The sequence below is a fragment of the Cydia pomonella genome, chromosome 5 (assembly GCF_033807575.1).
Source record: "Cydia pomonella isolate Wapato2018A chromosome 5, ilCydPomo1, whole genome shotgun sequence".
Taxonomy (NCBI): domain Eukaryota; kingdom Metazoa; phylum Arthropoda; class Insecta; order Lepidoptera; family Tortricidae; genus Cydia; species Cydia pomonella.
This window is the reverse complement of record NC_084707.1, coordinates 211,537-232,544: the sequence shown is the minus strand read 5'-3', so window position 1 is coordinate 232,544 and position 21,008 is coordinate 211,537. Positions and strand designations below refer to the sequence as shown.

Sequence of the window (21,008 nt, the reverse complement as noted above, 5' to 3'; positions counted from 1 at the left end):
TCTGTGCTATAATGTTTGCCATCTATATTTCAGCAAACACGCAAACACTTTATTATCAAATTTCCCCAAGCACAAAGCAAATAGCACCTTAATAATTCACAAAAGAGCTTAATTTCGCAAAAACCTTTTATAAAAAAGAGTGCATCAATTTTCTTTCACACTCAATAACTGTTCGAAGTCCTTATATCCTTCAAAACAGCCAGCATACGCTAAATTTGACTTTATTCCCTTGTAATAAACACTTTATCAAACGCAATAAAATTTTAAGTACTTCTTATATTTAGCACGTTTTTACTACAGTTTTTTTATGCGATTATCAACTCCGTGTGCTTGTATTAAGGGTGTTAAAGGTCGCAAAAGTGATGGCCACAGTGTGAACAGCCAAATCACTGTCATGTCATAAATCTCGGGCGACACTTCGTTACTGCAGTGTATGGTGACTATGAGTTGAGGATTACGGGAGACATTGTATGTCATGATTGACGGAATTATGACGTTATTTTTGTTCGGAAAATGGTATCCAATCTACGACTGATATTTTTTTTATGTATGGTACAGTCACGGATTTTAATTATTAAGCCATTTAGAGTTTACTTTACATTGGACATTTCATACCCGTTAGTATTGTCAACCAAATTAGCTCAAGTCATACGAAGATAAAAAAAAAAAAAAAAAATTCAGAACCATAAGAATTCCATGAAACATTGTTAGTACCATCGTTATAGCTAGGGGTTAGTAAGTACATCACAATCAAATCCAAACAATATGAATAGTAAATAATTAATAATATTGACATAATAACAATGAAATCACGATTCATAGTAAAATAAAAAAAAAAATTGAAACATTGAATACAAAAATAATTAATAAATTAATATGTCAAATTCAAAATAAAATAGACTACAATAATAATAAGGTGCCCAAACGGTGCAAGTGTCAATTAAACGTCACAATTTCATAGAAATTTGATGTTTAAAATAACACTTACACCGTCTGGCTTTCAAAATCGCTGTCAACTTATCTTGGTTTGACTTTAGAACCCTTAATAGATCAACAATTAAAGTGTGTGACCGTAAATGGTATGGTTAAAGGTAGAAATACCCATCACGCCAAAATACAAAAATGTTTGCGCCATCATATTTACAAACCTTGCCTGTCATGTGCGACGCGTCATTATGAACCTTGTCGGAAAGCACGAAGGTTGGGCTGTTGCCGCACGCGTCAGTTAAAGTCTTCAGCGTTCAAAAGTTTAAAAATCTCTGGCTGATATTCAATGCAAACTGAAAATCTGGTTATTATTTAACTATTAACATTTGTAGTACACGAAATTTCAAAAGGCCATGTGTAGTGGACTTTATTGGAAATGTAATTTTTTTTAATGGAGTAACTGGAAAATTAAAGTTTAAATTGATTTCATTTCGACATTAGACTTAGCATAACTTACTCCCAACGTTAAATACGTAATTTTAAACGTCAAAAACTTCAAATGAGACCAATTCGTTCGTAGAAGAGTAACAATGTGTCTTACGTCGTAAGTAGCAAAGACACGAGGCCTAAGGGTGCCAGGCGTATCGCTGCTCGTTAACAACCAAGTCTTGGGGCCTAAATAGAAAGTCTACGACCGCTTCTCCAAAATGGGACTACGTTCGTATGTAGAAACGGTGTCCAGTTTTCTCTTCAAAGTCTAACATCTAAATTTGGACCCGGGTACGTCCTTAAACTACGTCCAAAAGAGAGGTATGGGCATTGTGAATGTCATCTCGCTTTGTGTGGTAGGGCACAGCCAGTGGATGTCATTCCAGTTCTAGAGCAGAGCCCAACAGGGGAAGTACCTCCACCTTACAGAAAACAGCAGCCAAATAACACTAGACCCTACTCATAGTGTTGTGTTCCTGCCGGTGAGTAAGGTTGCCAGAGCTCAACGAGGGGGGGGGTTGGCGGGTTTAGGGTCGGCAACGTGCATATAACTCCTCTGGAGTTGCAGGCGTACATATGCTACGGAGACTGCTTACCATCAGGCGGGCCGTATGCTTGTTTGCCACCGACGTAGTATAAAAAAAATATATTTTTAACAGCTAAATATTAAAATAACACTTAATTAGCGGCGAATATTCTTCGGCCTCCCAAGCCATCGTCACCCTCCAACCCGATGCTCCATCAAGCTGTCAATTTTATCGAAAAATTGCATTTTTTGCCTTTATTTACTGATGTTACCTGTTACTCGTTCAATATCCGTCCATTGGTCATAAATCATAGCTTGTACTCTGTACCATCATCAGCATCACGGAAGCCAATTCTGTATAAAAAAACTTATTCTGATACGACCTTGAGCCCGATTCCGATGTCATGGTTTTGATAGTAAATGTATGGAAAAAGTTTTATAAAATACCTTAAGTTGACCTCTAGCAAACTATTATACCGGGTGTGGCCTGTAACAGGAGCAAAAAATTAAACTGTCGGCTGTACTCCTGAAACTGACCAACATTTTTTGAGTAACATTTAAAAATAACTTTTATTTTGATTTTTAGAACACTTTCATGTTTATTCTAAGACGCAATGTATTGCGAGGTTTGTTATCTTTTGTTAAGTTTAAAAATAAAACTTTTTATATTTTGTATTAGATTAGTTTTTTATTTATTTTATTTTAAATTTTACTTGTGTTTTGTGTATATGGACAGTTGTGTCTGAAATAAACATATTAAATTAAATTTAATACTCATACAAATTGTATGGCACAAGTTTTTCTTCAATTTATGGCTTTTCTAACAAAAAAAAAAATCCTCGTTAGGAATGGGATCGATTTCAATAAAATATAAAATTGTCAAAAATTACCTTTTTCTCGCACCCTGTATGTTTTTTCGAAAATCTAGCTGTAAACGCCAATCTTCATTAATTTGAAATCGAAGAAAGCTCTTCTAAGACTGTTTTCACGTAGCAGCTCGGGATCTGGTAGCTGCCCTCACTAACCCAAAAAGGAAATCTAACCTGTACTTATAAGATTCCACTTTTCGAACCCGGTATATACGTAAAATCAATTTTTAAGGCTAAGCAAAGCCTAGCCTTTTTTTATTAGGTACCTATTTATATACCTATGTGACCGCGGCCGGAAAAACGTCCCACTTTGTCGCTTGCCATAACAACGACTTGACAGGTTATTCGTGTAAAGGTACAAGCAAATCTCGTCCTTATGACATGCGACAAAGTGGGACGTTTTGCCAGCCGCGGTCACATAAACACAAAACACATTAAAAAGCTACAATTATAACAAAAAACCGGCCAAGAGCATGTCGGGCCATGCTCAGAGTAGGGTTCCGTTGTTACTCTTCCGTCACAATAAGCTAGACTGGAGCTTAACGTATGGTAGATTGTTAACCACGGGATGAACTGTGGGTGTACGTCTTTTTACTATGAAGGGGAAACTTTTTACGATAACAGCTAAACTGATCATATCCGCTATTTTCATTTAATGTCTTTCTTAAGCTCTACTTCCAAGATTTTTTTCATATTTTTTGGACCTATGGTTCAAAAGTTAGAGGGGGGGGACACATTTTTTTCTTCTTTTGGAGCAATTATCTCCGAATATATTCACTTTATCAAGAAATGTTTGTTGAAGACCCCTATTAGTTTTGAAAGACCTTTCCAACGATATCCCACACTGTAGGGTTGAAGCAAAATAAAATTTCACCACAACTTTACGTGTAGGGGAGGTACCCTAAAAAAAAAATTTTTAGATTTTATTGTACGACTTTGTCGGCTTTATTGATTTATATATCCATGTCAAATTTCAGCTTTCTAGCACTAACGACCACAGAGCAAAGCCTCGGACAGACAGACAGACAGACAGACAGGCGGACATGGCGAAACTATAAGGGTTCCTAGTTGACTACGGAACCCAAAAAGAATAAGGTGTCCCAAGGCGAACTTTTCCATAATAGGTTTCTTGCAGTTCTAAGCTCGGCATAATTTCAAAGAAACATGGCAGCCATAGACCAGTCACAATACAGACTTACAAGAGTAGCCGGCCATCTTGAGACTCATTGTTCCTTCAACATCAGAAGCTGAGGCGATAACATCGACTGTCTCCAGCTCAGGCGATGCCCGCAAGACTATTTAAGGCGATGGTTCTTCGCAATATTTTCATCAGTTTTGTAGTACCAATGTACCTACTTTAATCATGTGTTTGTGATTTTGAATCTTACAAATAAGATTTCTCCGATTGAATGTGTATCTCACAAAAATGATAAAGAATAATAATAAATAAATAAATATTATAGGACATTATTACACAAATTGTCTAAGTCCCACAGTAAGTTAAATAAGGCTTGTGTTGTAGGTAACTAGACAACGATATATATAATATATAATTATAAATACTTAAATACATAGAAAACACCCATGACTCAGAAACAAATATCCGTGTTCATCACACAAATATGTGCTCTTACCATGATTTGAACCCGGGACCATCAGCTTCATAGGCAGGGTCACTACCCACCTAGGCCAGACCGGTCGTCATAAAAAGGATAAAAACTTAAATTAGAATGGTCCTGGTCCGGGCCGCGCCGTTCGACACTTTGTTTTCTTTAGAAAGCATCACGTGACTCGGAAGTGGCTAGCCCGTCGCCTTGGCCCGGTTCCGGGCCGTTCTAGGTTAAGTTAAGGATGAGTCACGCTAGACCGGGCCTGGACCGGGCCGGAGCTTCCGGTGCTTCGTTTTCTATGGAAAGCACCACGTAATCACCAATCAGCCGTCATAGATAATCTGTCGGACGCCTGGGCCCGGGCCCGGCCCGGTCTAGCGTGAGTCATCCTTTAGGCCGCTTGTCCCGTTGTTTTCAGCGGATAATTAACCATGTCCTATTTTTTTGGGTGGGCGTAGCTGTCAGAACCCACATTCAAAACTGGACTGGAGTCCCGTAACATGATCGTTCCACGTTGTTTGTTGAAAACAACAGACATATACAAGCGGCCTTATCTTTAAATCCTGTCAAATATACGTATCTGAAGGTTATGGAAACTCTGTGGAAAGGTAATCGCTTTTCTTTCAATTTTAAGTTAACCCTTTCCAGGCCGCACCGATCTACAAGGTTTTCCCAAAAACTTCAAATATATTCAAATACATCCAGCTTTGATGATTCATTTGAAAACAAGTCACATTTTCCGAAAGTGAAATCTAATTTGAACCTTAAATAGGATGGCTATGGTTGAAATTCTATTGGCGCGTATGTGGTCGATAAATCGTACTATGCCTGGAAAAAGGGTTAAGACAAAGACACCGTTTGTTGTGTCATGTGAAGTACCTAATGTACAAAAATAATAATGTATGCTTACATTTTTTTTATTGAGTGCAAGGCTGTTGTAGTGGTGGATGCCCCTTAACTCCCAAGACGCTCCGATAAGCCCCCGTCCATTGTCGGCGATGCTCCGCGATAGATCAATTACGTTTTGCAGCTTTAGACGGACGGGGATGTTCATATTGTTCATGTTTCGTTAAGAAATAGTCTGAAAGCTCGTGGTAATTAATGGCCTTTAAATTATGAAATAGGACTGTAATGGAGGTCGCCCGTTGACCACGGACGCTGGGGTTCAAAACTTCGGGTACCTATGTAATGTAATTTAAATTTATTATACGTGATATAATCTGTTTGCAAAGTTTTTCTTCACGAGTTACTAATATACGAGTAAGTATCGGTGGCCGAAGACAATATTATTAGCCTTCAAATTTGTCTTCTAGTACAAAGAACATTGAACTATAGTTTAAAGCGCCTTGGTTTATTAGACTGTAAGATTATTTGTGAATAAAATCTAAAATAAAATAAAATAGAAGGTGTATTCGGGTGATTTCAAATGTCAGATGGTTTTGAAATCACTCATAATTCCATTATAATTTCCATTACGTCCATTGTCCGTATATTTACCAATGTTTTTTCAATAAAAATACATATAATAGGTGTCCGGAAGATTTGCCCAGGCGAGTGATGTGAAGAATTTTATTATAAAATAATTGCTAACATCAAATATTTTATTTTGTCAGCAGTACGATATCACTTAACGAAACCTATTATATGGACATGACTCATACTATCCAAAATATAAACAGTAGTAGAACGTCGCCTGATACATATGTGTATTTATTCTCTGATTCTCTTCTTTGGTTGACACGAATTATACGTGCAATTGCGTAATCTTAGTTCAACACAATCAGTAAAATTAATGATGAACAATCAAGCTCCAAAATATAAATCAAGATATCTTTCACTTCGCCCACTTCAACGTCCCAAAAGCATTTCCATTGCTTGTCGGCTTATGCTTTAATTGTCCTAAAATCAACAAAGCCCTTCATCTTTCACTTCAACTCCACCGATAAAGTCTGGAATATTCAGAACCTAAATTCAATCCGAACTTCCACCTGCAAAATCCACGCTTCGTTTTTGTACAGGGCGTAATTATCTATGCCTATTGTGTATAAACGAGTAAACGCCTCAACATACAGCTGGCTGTTGATGCTGACATCAAAAGTAACTGTGAAGGCTACACGTCAAAAATATCTACCCTTACCTAATAACTTAACAAAAAGAGATATTTCTCCCCATTACAACGTGTATTTTTGACTGTTATGAACACGTTTTCATATTAGGTTTTATAAAAAATTGATTAAAACAAGAAATATTGTATATTACTTTCCTAATCCGCGAGAAAATAACGTGCTAGTCAATCAGTGCTAACCCGTTATACTTACTTGCGTATTTTTACATGCAATTAATGTTCCCACCCTCCCACCGCAAAAATAATTACGCAAATAAATATAACAACCCACCACCAAAAGTACAAAACTCGACACGTGTTCTACGAGGCATCCTTAGGAGATTTTGCCGGTCTGACGCCTGACAACTGATACAATTGATTCAAATTGGTTCGGATTAGCAAAGTAATATTTCTTGTTTTACTTAGCATAGATTTCCTCAAAGTAACGCCTGTTTCTATTAATTATTTGAAAAATTGACGACGTTAATTTTCCATATAAAATAAATCAGCAAGCAATATATCACTATTTTGTATTAACTCAGAACGTCGCATTTAATGACACGGCGCCGGCGTCAAAATTGTCACAAATGCCCATATATATGTTGTGTAGGCCCATGGCGCGACATTATCTCGCGGCGAGATAGACTACCCGTCTTCTTCTAACTAATATGTTGATTAAAGAGGGACGGGTAGTCTATCTCGCCGCGAGATACTGTCGCACCAATCATGTGCTAGCCCGACTGGTACATAGTGCAAAGATTAGCAGGAAGTTTTATCTGGCAGTTAATTTATTTGTGTACTTGGAGATTGTGAAACAGGTCCTTGACTGCAACTTGTGTACTTTTGAACGCGAACTGTGGAAATATATCTCCATTTGGAAGAGCTTTCCAGGGTGGCAGATAATTTTGGCGCATTGTTTCATACACTACTATTGATGCTATTGACTATTGAAAGCTGTTTCGGCACAGGGGCGGCTTGCAATCCATCTAGGAGAATGATACTCCCAAATAAAACCCGGAATGGAGTTACCGTAAGGCGCGAATGGGTCCAACCTGAAATAAGCGGCAGATTCCTGCAGCCGACCTGTTAGAGTACTTGCTAACTCTAACATTTACTTGATAGATATCTTGATAGTAATGTGAAACACGAAAGACGAATTCTTGAGATAAACTTGCTTTATTATAACTTGATAGCTGTGCACACTTATATAGTAGCGAACGTGATTATTTAATGAATGAAAAAGGGGGTACTTATTGACTAGTTATAACACTTTTATATAAAATAAATGCTGATGGGGCAAATGATGAATATGATGCATGTGCAATTTACTTGTACACGACCTGCCGCTACACGTGGCTCGCCTTTCTGGTGGGTTCAGACAGTGAAGAGAGAGTAATGCAGGTGCTGGGCTTCCCTGTGTTTCTTTAATTCCGTCTCAGGCGGTGTAATGTCCGTGGAGGTCACTCCGCCCACGTCAGCTTCACTGCGTGAATAACAACACGGGAGGTGGCAGTTATCATCCAAAATAGTGTTTCTCCGGTGTCACACCATAAATATTATAAGACTGAGTAGTTGGTGTAAGCATAACCTAATGCACATTAACATCAAAAAATGCATCCATATGAAATTCACTCGAAAACAAAATGTAACACAGTCAGACTACCATATAGTCGGTTGCAACCTAATCGAAGTTGAGAACACTCGCGATCTTGGAGTTCTTTTCGACAACAAATTAACGTTTATTCCCCACATAGAAAATATTGTCAAGAGGGCATCTAAGACTTTGGGCTTTGTCATGAGAAGCACTAAATCATTTAGGCGCAGCGCAACCAAAATATTGCTATACAATAGTCTGACGAGGAGTATTTTGGAATATTGCAGCGTTGTCTGGAGGCCGCATTATGCTACCCACTCATTACGGTTAGAGCGTATTCAAAAAAGGTTCACTCGTCACTTAGCATTTCAGGCACGTGTTATGGCTAAAAGATCAATATCCTATCAAAGGAAACTGCAATATTTCAAGATGGATTCCCTAGAAGATCGACGGACGCTCCTAGATGCAACTTTTTTGTACAAGTTAGTGAACCACAAAATAGATTGTCCACAACTGCTGACATTGTTGAACTTTCGTGCTCCATCCCGTTTCCCCCGTAATGCTATCACCCCTCTTTACGCCCCGCCTAGAAGATCAGTTTCAGGCACTAACTCTCCAATATGCAGGTTATGTAAAATTGCTAATGGTTGCTGTGACAAGGCGGATATGCACTATGACCCACTAAATAAATTTATAAAATCTGTCCGAAAATATTTTTTTTAAACATAAGTAATTAGAATTTAAGTTAAAATTTTGGTACTTCTATAGTTGTTTACTTATATTTGTTTCGCATGCCGTGTTTACCTGTAAGTAATTGTGACACCACTCCTTACATGTATTAGCTTGTACGTTTTGAATGTATCGATGTCAACAATTGTTGGTGAACCTTAAATAAAAAAAAAAAAAAAAAAAAAAAAAAAGCCAATAATGATGATGATGATTGATGCTTAATATGAAGGTAGCATCCGTTGTTATGGACCCTGATTTCAGGTTACACTGGGGCGCCCTACCAGGCCCCTATCATCGGGAATACACATCTAGGCTATATTTTCAATCCAGCTCTGTTCAACGGTTGTAGTTTACGTACACTTTTACCAAGTCTTTTGTGTGAACTACCGGGCCTCTTTCACGATACAATTATTTACAGAGAAAAAAGTGTATTTGTTTATTGAATCTTTATTGCACATAATAAAACACATTGTACAAAAGACGACCTTAATGCTATAATATAAAGCATTCTCCAGTCAACTTTTAGGCAAAGCAGATAAGTTGTAGGCGGTGCAAAATCGTGTATTATACAACTATAGATGATACAATTAGGTAGAATTTTGAGATTAGCTATTGTACAGAAAAGGACACTTCTATTCACGAAATTTTATCGAAATCTAGCGAAAAAAGATTAAGCATGAAACATGTATTTTCCCCATTCCTTTTTGTTGTAATACATGTTTATCCTATGAAATATGTATGTATCTATATCCTTTGTCTTTCTTGTACCTTGTTGTACATTTTTCTGCATTTGTCACTCTCTTTTCACTCTCACCTCTCATCTACTCAACATTTAACTGGAAGAGATCCCTCAAAGGGATAAGTTCGCCTTTTTACTTCTTACTAAGTGTATGTTACTTTTAATAAATAAAATAATAATAATTCAGCCTATATACGTCCCACTGCTGGGCACAGGCCTCCTCTCATGAGCGAGAGGGCTCGGGCTATAGTCCCCACGCTAGCCCAATGCGGATTGGGGACTTCACATACACCTTCGAACTTTTAATATGTACGTATTTTTGTACAATAGAATACTACTATGTAATGTACCTAGAGCAAAACAGATTTTTTTAATACTACGTCGGTGGCCAACAAGCATACGGCCCGCCTGATGGTAAGCAGTCTCCGAAGCCTATGTACGCCTGCAACTCCAGAGGAGTTACATGCGCGTTGCTGACCCCAACACTCAGCATCCTCGTTGATCTCTGGCAAACTTACTTAGGTACCGGCAGAAATTAATCTAGTGTATGCATACATTTGGATAAACGCAGTTATCAAACTGATGTGGGTTCACTTATCTCGCCGCTCCGGTATACGCACGAGCGAGACAGAGCTATGTGTTAAGTTGTCGGTATTTCACTTGCACACCGGAGCGGTCTGCGGATTGGTACCTAATGTGAAAATCGCATAAGATAGCGACTAATTTATAACGTTTGCTTGTAGTTTTCTTTCGAAATTATTTAGTTATATTTTATATAACTAAATAATTTCGAAATGACGACCGGTCTGGCCTCGTGGGTAGTGACCCTGCCTATGAAGCCGATGGTCCCGGGTTCAAATCCTGGTAAGGGCATTTATTTGTGTGATGAGCATGGATATTTGTTCCTGAGTCATGGGTGTTTTCTATGTATTTAAGTATTTATAAATAGTTATATATTATATATATCGTTGTCTAAGTACCCTCAACACAAGCCTTATTGAGCTTACTGTGGGACTTAGTCAATTTGTGTAATAATGTCCTATAATATTTATTTTATTTTTATTTTTATATTGCGGTAATATTACTCATAGGCTTGCTAGTTATTGAGTCATTAGTAACTTGCTTTAATCTTTTCAACTCGTAATGTAATGTGAGTAAAACTGGTTGAGACTGTAGAAGCAGAAAAACACTCTAAAAATATTCGAGTTACACTAAAAACTCGCAAACTCTTCTCTTTGAAAAAAAATAATAATACACAAATATTTGTGAGAGTCAGAATGGCGGGTGTACCTAAATAAAATCAAATGAAAAGCATACCATATTTTTGTACCTAATTTGTACTATTTAGTACCTCCTTTAAAAAAAATTTACCTCACGGTACATAAAGTTATCATCAAAAAACAGGTCACCCGCCATCCTGACAGTCAGAATGGCGGGTGTACTTTATTACGCTATGTTCCCGTGGTTATTTATAAAATCTATAAAAGCCAAATTTTTGTACCTTTTTTGTACCTTCACATTCAATTATAATATGAGCCATTTTATTTGTGGTTTCCAAGTTATACTCATTTTATATTACTCATTCATGTCAGGATGGCGGGTGACCTGTTTTTTGATGATAACTTTATGTACCGTGAGGTACAATTTTTTTTAAAGGAGGAACTAAATAGTACAAATTAGGTACAAAAATATGGTATGCTTTTTATTTGATTTTATTTAGGTACACCCGCCATTCTGACTCTCACAAATATTTACCTAAATGGAACAACGTCAAATGCAGGGTGTAATTTTGTAAAATTGTGTGGATAAAGTAAAATACTTACATTTTTATTGTTTTTATTTTTGGTCAAAAACTCAATTCCAGTCACAAAATTTTGCTTGTTATAGTCCGCAAGGTAAATTTGCAAAGCATTTACAATGACAAAATGTAGTATCATAATTCATGTCATATTTCTATGAAAATATGACGCTTATAATGACACTCTCACTTTGTCTATTCAAGTCGGTGCAAAGATACCTTAGACGGAGGTGGGGCTCTGCTCAACTAAAAATATGATTTGCAGTGACCATTGAACAATACTGCGTTATCTCGACATCGAGACGATCACAGCCATCGATGTCGCTAGGACACTCGATGTGCACTGAACCGAGGTTCGGTTTGAATTGATATTCCGTCTGCAATGCTGGAGTGATTTCTGGCTTGGAGTTGGGCGTATTACATACGCTGATAGCCTCGCCGATAATCATGTTTCCTAGTCTGGTACATTTCTATAAATAAAAAACTTAATAAAATATCGTTTTTAAATAAAAAATAAATTAATAATTTAAGGAACCCGCTACGCACAAAAGTGTCTTACATAAATTTGGAATAAAGCTGAGCTTTAAACTGCTTAATCGATATTTATGAAATAAGCTGAAAAACTCGCTTTAACGTACAGTCAGCATCAAAAGTAGCGAATCAAACAAGGTTTCAGAAGTATCTACCATTCTGTAACAGCTTAACAAAATGAGGTGGTTCTATATGTAGAACATGTAAGACGGTAAAAGATATACTTCTGAATGTAAATTTTAGAGATTTATTTATATTTGGAACAGTTATCCGGAATATCAGATACTTTTGGCGCGTTGTTTCATCCGCTGCTATTGATGCTGACTGTACTATAAAAAAACCACATCGACATCGGTTCATCTCTTTGAGAACTACGATGCCACAGACAGACACACGGATAGATACTGGCGTCAAACTTATAACATATTTTTGCGTCGGTGGTTAAAAATACTACATGTGCCAAAACGTTACTACAATGAACAACTGGAAACATCCGATACGATTTTCAAGCGTCGATTGGGAAAATTTTTGCTGGAAAACCCATTATATTCAATTAGTGAATTTTTCTGTATAATTTATTTTTGCATCTTTGACATTGTTTTTGTTTCTTATTGATTCTATTTAATTCTTATTTTATTATTGTTTTTCAATAAATTTTGACTTGACGATCCTTTTCAGGTGGTCCATTCATTAATTGTTGCCATCTGGATTATGATATTATTTTTAGTCATTATTAGAATTTATTTTTGACAATCACAATATATATTCATATAAATTGACATGAATGTAATTTGCAATGCAATCGTATGTTGTGCAATAAATAAATCTAAATCTATTGGTCGGATCACCGAAAACTTCGAACTCTATTTTTAAACTTTGCATAAAACGTTACCTTAAAAGTCAAAATGTAGTTAATAATGTATACAGCTGCCGCTGCTGGTATCCGCGTGTTACCTTAAAAGTTTTCGTTTTACCAAAGGAAGGTTTATAATTGTTCATTAATCCAGTAGGTACAAATATAAATGACTAACAAAAAAATTATTTATAGAAATCTTACATCAGGAATGGTGATGGTGCCACCAGCAACGTTTAGCGTAAACTCCACATAGTTATCTGTTGGATAGCCTTCTGTAAAAAATATTTCATGAAATCCTATCAATAATTTTATTTCTTTATTTTATTTTGTCTTACAAAGCTTAGCTTGGTTATAAAATGATACAACATGCCCACATATTTCAAGATAATAAAGAAAAAAGGATGAATAATTCAAATTATTTTATGAAACAATATTTCGAAATAACTATATACCTACCAACTTTAATAATGCTATCTATTTCCCTTTTTGACTCCTTTTCAATGGTGCATGGTGTTGTTAACTAACGTAGTAAATATAACCCAGACTGAGGCTGATTATAGGACATTGTGCAACGAGGGGGTTAAGTAAAATTTTGGACACGAGGGTGGAATTAAAGACCCGAGTTTGCAATATTCTTACACCCGGAGTTACACACAATGTTTTTCATCACACTTGCGAAGAAAAAACTAAATTTTAAGCGAATTAATTCTTAAATACGGTGACATATCAAACATTCGTTCGCCATTTTGTAATTTCTTGGCAGGTGAGGCATCGAAGGCACAGACCTATTCGGCATTCTGCCACGATTGAAATTTATGTAAAATATATTTTAAACGGCTGTTAAATTAATCAAATTAAATAATTTTAAACATAAACAAAAATATTCAATTATAAACGCCAGTATTTTAAAAGTAAAACTCATTTATGCTACTTGGTTTGTATGAATTAGTGACATAATTTAAAAAAAGGCTATAACTCCCTAGGGAGTTTCAGCTTTTTTTTCACAATCCATAACTCCCGCGGGAACAAAATAGGCCTTTCTCCTTCAGCACACCTGCATGAAATAAGATCTATTTCGAGCAAGTGTGATGAAAAAAATTATATTTACCTGTTTGACCCATTTCCAGGTAACTGCAATAAGGGTTCGGTTTCAAGGCGTCGGCGGCGGCGATCAGCGCGGCAAGCGCGAGCAGCGAGCAGGCGAGCGGCGACATGGTGGCGTCGGCGGCGAGAGAAATGGCGCGCTGTCAACGCCGACTCCGTTATATTGGGCTCGACATACTAAAGCAAGTAATAACCATGTCCAATTGATTTATACTACTTAAACATGTAAACAAAAATACGATTATTGATAGAAATAATAGACGTTGAAATGTACGTTCTAATAATTGAATATTAGAAACGGTTGTAATAAAAAAAATCTTATTTATTTATAATACAAGACAGTCAATCAGCTCTTACTTTTTCATTTGCCATTTGCCTGCCGAAACTTGCAGAAATCAATTAGGTATTGAGCGGTCGGTGAATAAAAAACTAAATACGCTGATTTCTCAAAACCCACGCTGATGACATACGTCCTTTTGAATTAGCACGGCAGTGCAATATCAATAAATAATTATTTGCTTTTTTTTTCTTACAACCATTTCTAATATTCAATTATTCGCTTTTATTTAATGGCTTGCGTGGTTATATTTTTTATAATTTATAAACTATCTATGTAAAAATATCACCTCGATGTACCCTCGATGTGTTGAAAGAGACTTGACAAGTTGGCTACAGCTCTGCGTTTGCTTCCCATTATTTTTTTATACTACGTCGGTGGCAAACAAGCATACGGCCCGCCTGATGGTAAGCAGTCTCCGTAGCCCATGTACGCCTGCAACTCCAGAGGAGTTACATGCGCGTTGCTGACCCTATATTTATCCCATGGACCCGGAAAACCATTGTTTTCTAGCGTAGTCGGAAGTGACTCTGTTTGTGAAACTGATCGCTTACTATGTCGATTGTAAGATAGTCCTATATCATCAATTATTTATGAATTAACTAGTTTTGTCTTTACGACACCGAAACCAGAACTTGAGTTTCAAAGGTAAAATAAAACAAGTATATGGTTTGGTTTTAATCATTCACAACCATTTGATTCACATCACATAATAATTTGAACGTCACTCATAATTTAAAAATACCCAACGTCCAGTTACCATTTCGCAATACTGCCACACCTCAACCTGGACACGATCACAGCCAACGATATGGTCAGGACAGCCAATTCGCACTAAGGCGAAGTTCGGTTGGAAACGATATTGCTTCTGTAATGCTGGCAAGATTCCGGGCTGAGAGTTGGGCGTGTTACATACTCTGATAGTCTCGCCGACTATCATGCTTCCTGGTCTCGGACATTTCTGTAAATAAAAAATGTAATAAATCGTTTTGAATTTAAGTAAAATATGAGTTGGGCTATAACGGTACCTACTTAAGCAACCTTGAATATATCTATAGGATCACAATTTAATACAATCACTCTCAACGTATTTCCTTTGCGATACAGAGAGGTAACGTCGCCAATGTCATGGACCCCATGACCGATTTGTTAGAAGGGGTATACACTTTATAATTGCTCTTTGTTTTTGTTGATAAGTATATTTATGTTTTTTGAACTATTTTTTTCGCTACCTTTGACTTATTTTTAATTTTGTAAAATTATTATTTTATTTGGTGTTACTATGTTGTTGTGTTAATTAATAGGATATTAAATGCAGCACAATTAAATCAAAACTGTATCACTCTATTTTTATACTTCGCATAAAATGTTACCATAAGAGCATTTGTATACGTTTTGTTATAAGTAGAATTTTTATTTTTCACAAATCCTGTAACTTTATTTTATTTATTAGATTTGCCAACAGTTGTTACATCATGACATTCGGAGTAGTTAGATGATTTACGAGTATCTAAAGACAAGCTAAATGCACAACCAATTACAGACAAACATAACATGCGAAATTATGACATGACATAATATCTCAGAAGTAAAAAAGACTATAGTAAAAATCTTACATCAGGAATGTCGACGATGCCACCACCACGAGCGGTGAACGTAAATTCCACATAGCTGTTGGATAACCGTCTGTAAAAAACTTTTCACGATTTATTTTCTATTTTTCATGATCATTTAACAATATACATATCGTAGTTTTCTTTAATAATGAGTTAATAGACAATATGATACAATATGTGGGTATTTTAAGTCAATGTTAAGTTGAAAGAAATCCAAATATTTCATGATATAACTAATGAAAATAAATTATAACTAGATCAGAGATGATAAAAAAGTGCTATTTACCCGTTTTACCCACGTAGGTAGGCACAATAAGGGTTCGGTAACCTGGCGTCGGTGAAAGCGAGCAACGCGGCGAGCGCGAGCAGGGAGCAGGTAAGCGGCGACATGGCGGTGGCGGCGGGAATGTTGCACTGTCGACGCAGACTCCGTTAACTTACGCTTGCTAATACTATAGCAAGGGATATCCGTATCAAATTGCTTAATACCACTTAAATCTACATTTATGAAGCCGATTACTGTTAGAAAAACCCTTACTAACTTAAGTTAACTGCCCTTGTTAATAAAAGTATAGTATTTATGTGCACAAAAATTAATAACTATCTCCCTAAGGAACTGAAGGAATTGGACTTACCACAATTTAAAGCAAAACTATTTAGGTGGTGTTTAGAAAAATGTATTACAATAACTTTGAACACTTGATATAAGTTCTGTAAATATAGTTATAAGGTTATTTAATTTGTATGTCTGTAATAGGCTGAAAATGGAGAAACTGTCTACAGAATAAGATCCTTTATGTATACCAATTTTTTACAAATAAATAAATATAAATATATAAATAATAATTATTATTTCTATTAGATGCAATATAAGCGCAATTTCAAATATTTGTGCAGCTGATAAATTACATGTAATTATATAAAATCCGCGTTAGCTTTCGTGAATCTAAGAACTTTGTACTTTTACAAAATATTTATACATATGTACTACTTTCGTGTATAGTTAATAAATGTTAGCACGGAAATGGTTTGAGTCTTTTCTTACCGGGAGGCAGCAGTTTGTCGAGCTCCAAACTCCTCAGGGAATGTTGGTTAAATAAAGTAAAATCTGTTGCCCGAGGCACGCCGCAAGGTTCCATTCTAAGCCCACTGCTCTTCATCTTATACACAGCGGATCTCGTGAGTAAGCTGAAACACTGCAGAGTCCACCTCTATGCTGACGACACGCAGCTTTATTACGCCTTCTTACCACAAGATACACTGCTTGCGCTGGATAGGATTAATGAAGACCTCAACTTAATAGCGGATTGGGCTACTAAAAACAATTTGATATTGAACCCCACTAAATCTCAATTCATGGTAATGGGTAACAAATGGCAGAGAGAGAAGATAATCGCGCAATCCCCAAAGTTGTGCATAGGAAACGAAATCGTATCTAGAGTAGAGAGCGCGAAAAATTTGGGTATACTACTAGACGGGGAAATGCGATTCATAGAGCATATCAACCTTAAGATCCGAAATGCTTTTTATAGAATCAAAACATTGTATCATATTCGAAGCTACCTATCTGAAGAGATCAGACAAATATTAATGGAATCCTTAGTTCTCTCCCAATTCAACTATTGCGACATCGTTTACGGACCAAGGCTTCTTAATAAAACTAAAAAATCTATTCAGCGGGTGCAAAATGCCTCTATGCGTTTCTGTCATGATATTCCAAAGCGAGCGCATATCACACCATACCTAAATGATAGAGGGCTCCTGAACATGGATAATAGGCGGCGATTACATATAGTTTTCACCATTCGTAAAGTCATCGAGTTCGAAAGGCCAGGTTATCTTTATAAAGAACTAAAATGGGTTAAGGATGTTCGCACGAAACCACTTAGAAAAACAAGAGAATACAAACTAATACCTCCCCGACATAGAACCGCATCGTTTAAAGACTGTTTTAAATTTGCATCAGCAAAAATCTGGAACGACCTACCTCCGCCTCTGCGAGAACCTATGAATCTGGTCAAGTTTAAAAGCCTTGTAAAAAAACACTTACTTGAATTACAAATGCAAATATAAAACAGCGATATATATATATATATATATATATATATATACACTCACACATATTCAAATCCCGTACATCACCAGCTACCTTAATGCACCCAACCACAGTAACAACAGCACAGCAGATGACACATGTAAACAGTTACAATCACACGATACGCTAACCACTTGACTGTAATATTGTAATACAAATAGTTCTTTACGCATTACTGTTGTTTCATAACTGCTCATCATTTTACATAAGTTTTGTTTTCGCTGTAAGTAAAAATGCTTAACGGCTCAGAAAAGATCAACATGTAAATACTTTGTCAGACCTCTACAAAAAGGGGCCAAACTGAAAACCAGCGCTGGACGCCAGTCTAGCATATGCTGAGCTTGGTACCCACAGCCAACATGTCTTGCTAATTTTGATTACCATTTAGTTTAGACAATAAGTTAGTACTTAACCTAGAATAATTTAGTACATACTTAACCTAGACTTTATGTATTGTTTGTATTGTTTTTCTTTGTATCATCATGTTTTGGCAATAAAGTGTTTTGAAATTTGAAATTAGAAAATTGAAATTTGAAATTTGAAATTTGAAATTTGATGTCTTTTTTGTAAGGCGATAAGCACAGTTGTTTTTCTATACGACCATTTCCACCAATACTTATATTTTTGACAACGTCAATGCAGTGTGTAGTTTTGTAAATTTTTGTAAGTTAAATAAAATACTTATATAATGACATTTTATTTATTGACAAAATTCCAACTTCCAACACAAACTTTAGCTAGTTATGGTCGGCAAGCTAAAACTGCAAGGCACTTGTAATGACGAAGTGTAACAAAGTCGTCATTAATGTAAAATTTATATCAAACACGCGTTAATGACACCCTCACTTTGTTATATTCAAGCCGGTGCATAGATAACTTGCGGCCTTATTCAAACTTCAAGATAAGTCATACATTTGCTAAAGATAAGACATGGATTAGATATGTCACCGTCAATAGTGACGTTTCTTCAAACAAAAACACTGACATATTCAATCCATATCGTATCTTTAAGAAAAGTTTGACGTATCTTTAAATCGAATCGAGCCGTTAGATGGAAGTCAGACTTTACTCAACTACTCAATGAGGTGCTGTGACCATTTCGCAATATTGCCTGATTTCAACCTTGAGACGATCACAGCCAGCGATGTTGCTTGGACAGTCGATGTGGAATAAAGCGAAGTTCGGTTTGAAATGATACTCCGTCTGCAATGCTTGCCAGATTTCGGGCTTAGAGTTGGGCGTATTACATATGCTGATAGACTCGCCGACAATCTTGTTTCCTGGTCTGGAACATTTCTATAAATTAAAAACGGGGTCTATTTTTAAACTTTGCATAAAATTATGCCTTAAAACTAAATATACAATAATTACTGTTACAATATAAGTTTACGCTTACCAAAGAAATGTTTACAATTGTTCATTAACCCCGTATAAACAAAAAAAACTTATCTAAATAAAAAAAATCTTACATCAGGTATGGTGATGGTGCCACCAGAAACAGTTATCGTAAAATCCACATAGTTATTCTTTGGATAGCCATCTGAAAAATCATTACGTGAAATTATTTCAATTTGTCATGGTAACTAAAACTTTATTTGTTTATTTCATTAAGTTATACACCACGTCGTTTTCGTTGTGAATATATTCATAGTCAATATGATACAATAAGGTACGATACAATAAAAGGTGGAATAAATTGAAATATTTTATGAAATAATATTAAATAACGTCAAAGTCCTACTGCAATAATGCGATTTATTTCTATTTTCATTACTCTTCAGGTGTTTTAACTAAATGTAATAAATATACCCAGAGATCTTTAATAAAAAAAGTTTATTTACCATCTTTACCCAAATGCAGGTCACTACAAAACGGGTTCGCCAACCTAGCTTCGGTGACGGAGAGCAGCGCGGCGAGCGCGAGCAGCGAGCGGGCGAGCGGCAACATGGCGGCGGCGGCGGTGGCGATAATACTGTGCACTGTCGACGCCGACTCCGTTATACTCGTATTACGCTCGCTACCGTATATATAAGTATAGAGCAGGTTATATCCGTATCCAATTACTTAATATCACTTAAACCTGATTACACGAAGCTAATCAATGTTAGAAATTATCGTCCTATCGTAAACTACGTTCGACGTGTTGCCTCCCTGTAAAACTTACGTACGAATTTACATGTGCGACAGAGAGCTAACACGTCAACCGTGGTTCACGATAGACCCTCTGATATCGACAAAACGTGGCGGATAGATAGGAGTTCCCTATTCTATACAATACAAGCGCAATTTCACTGTGTGTTCAAAAAACCTCCCTTGAGTTAGGTATGAAAATAATAATAATATATCAGGGCAGCTTGTGGCGAGCACGAACCCGAGTGCTCCCGAGAGTCGGTCAGGGTCTCCGGCGTGCGCATCTCAGCTCTGACTTGCCTTCATTGGCCGTCCAGAGAGGAATCATTAGAGCTATATGCTCCGGGGGTGGAAGTGAAAGATGCATAAGATGCGAGTTGGCACAGTGGCTGTTATAATATGTATGCTTCGTGAATCTATACTTAAACTTTTAATCTTAACTTTGCTGAATCTATATCCTTCGTTGCTATCTGCATTCAGCATGATAATCATTAATTTATTTCGTTTATTAGTTTTATAAAATAACTATAGTAAAGGCAAAAAAAAACCGGACAAGTGCGAGTCGGACTCGCCCACCGAGGGTTCCGTACTTGTTAGTATTTGTTGTTATAGCGGCAAGAACCCTAAAAACATCTGGTGAACCACACATAAAATACGATTTTCTGTTTGACATCCAAATTTATACGAAAATATTTAGAAGAATGTCGCATTAATTTAGTAAGTATTCAGTTCTAGTTTCAGTTTCTTTATTGGCAACAAATATTTTACAGGGCACACAGGTACATTTGAAATTATGCTAGTTATACATAATTCTAGATAAACATTTACGGTTCCTTTAATTTAATAATAATCGTGCAAAATTTAGTCTATAATTTATTAAGATATTTCCGTAATTTGTTTGTTTGTACAAGTAGGGCACAAATCAAATTATTTTTGTTTTTTAAATAGTCACAC

General features: G+C 36.3%; 2 protein-coding genes across 2 annotated transcripts; both read right to left on the bottom strand.

Annotated features, from left to right (window-relative positions):
- Positions 1-11,406: 11,406 nt before the first annotated feature.
- Positions 11,407-14,003, bottom strand: LOC133518345 (uncharacterized). Its single transcript, XM_061852017.1, has 3 exons — positions 13,881-14,003; positions 12,974-13,044; positions 11,407-11,855 (listed from the first exon to the last, which is right to left on the bottom strand). Exons 1-3 carry the CDS (start codon positions 13,984-13,986, stop codon positions 11,628-11,630), a joined length of 405 nt encoding a protein of 134 aa, XP_061708001.1. The 5' UTR covers positions 13,987-14,003; the 3' UTR covers positions 11,407-11,627.
- A 4,602-nt stretch (positions 14,004-18,605) lies between these two features.
- LOC133518311 (uncharacterized) lies at positions 18,606-20,212 on the bottom strand. The gene is made up of 3 exons (XM_061851983.1): positions 19,766-20,212; positions 19,394-19,464; positions 18,606-19,220 (listed from the first exon to the last, which is right to left on the bottom strand). The coding sequence occupies exons 1-3, from the start codon at positions 19,869-19,871 to the stop codon at positions 19,002-19,004; spliced, it is 396 nt and encodes a 131-aa protein (XP_061707967.1). The 5' UTR covers positions 19,872-20,212; the 3' UTR covers positions 18,606-19,001.
- Between the last annotated feature and the right edge of the window lie 796 nt (positions 20,213-21,008).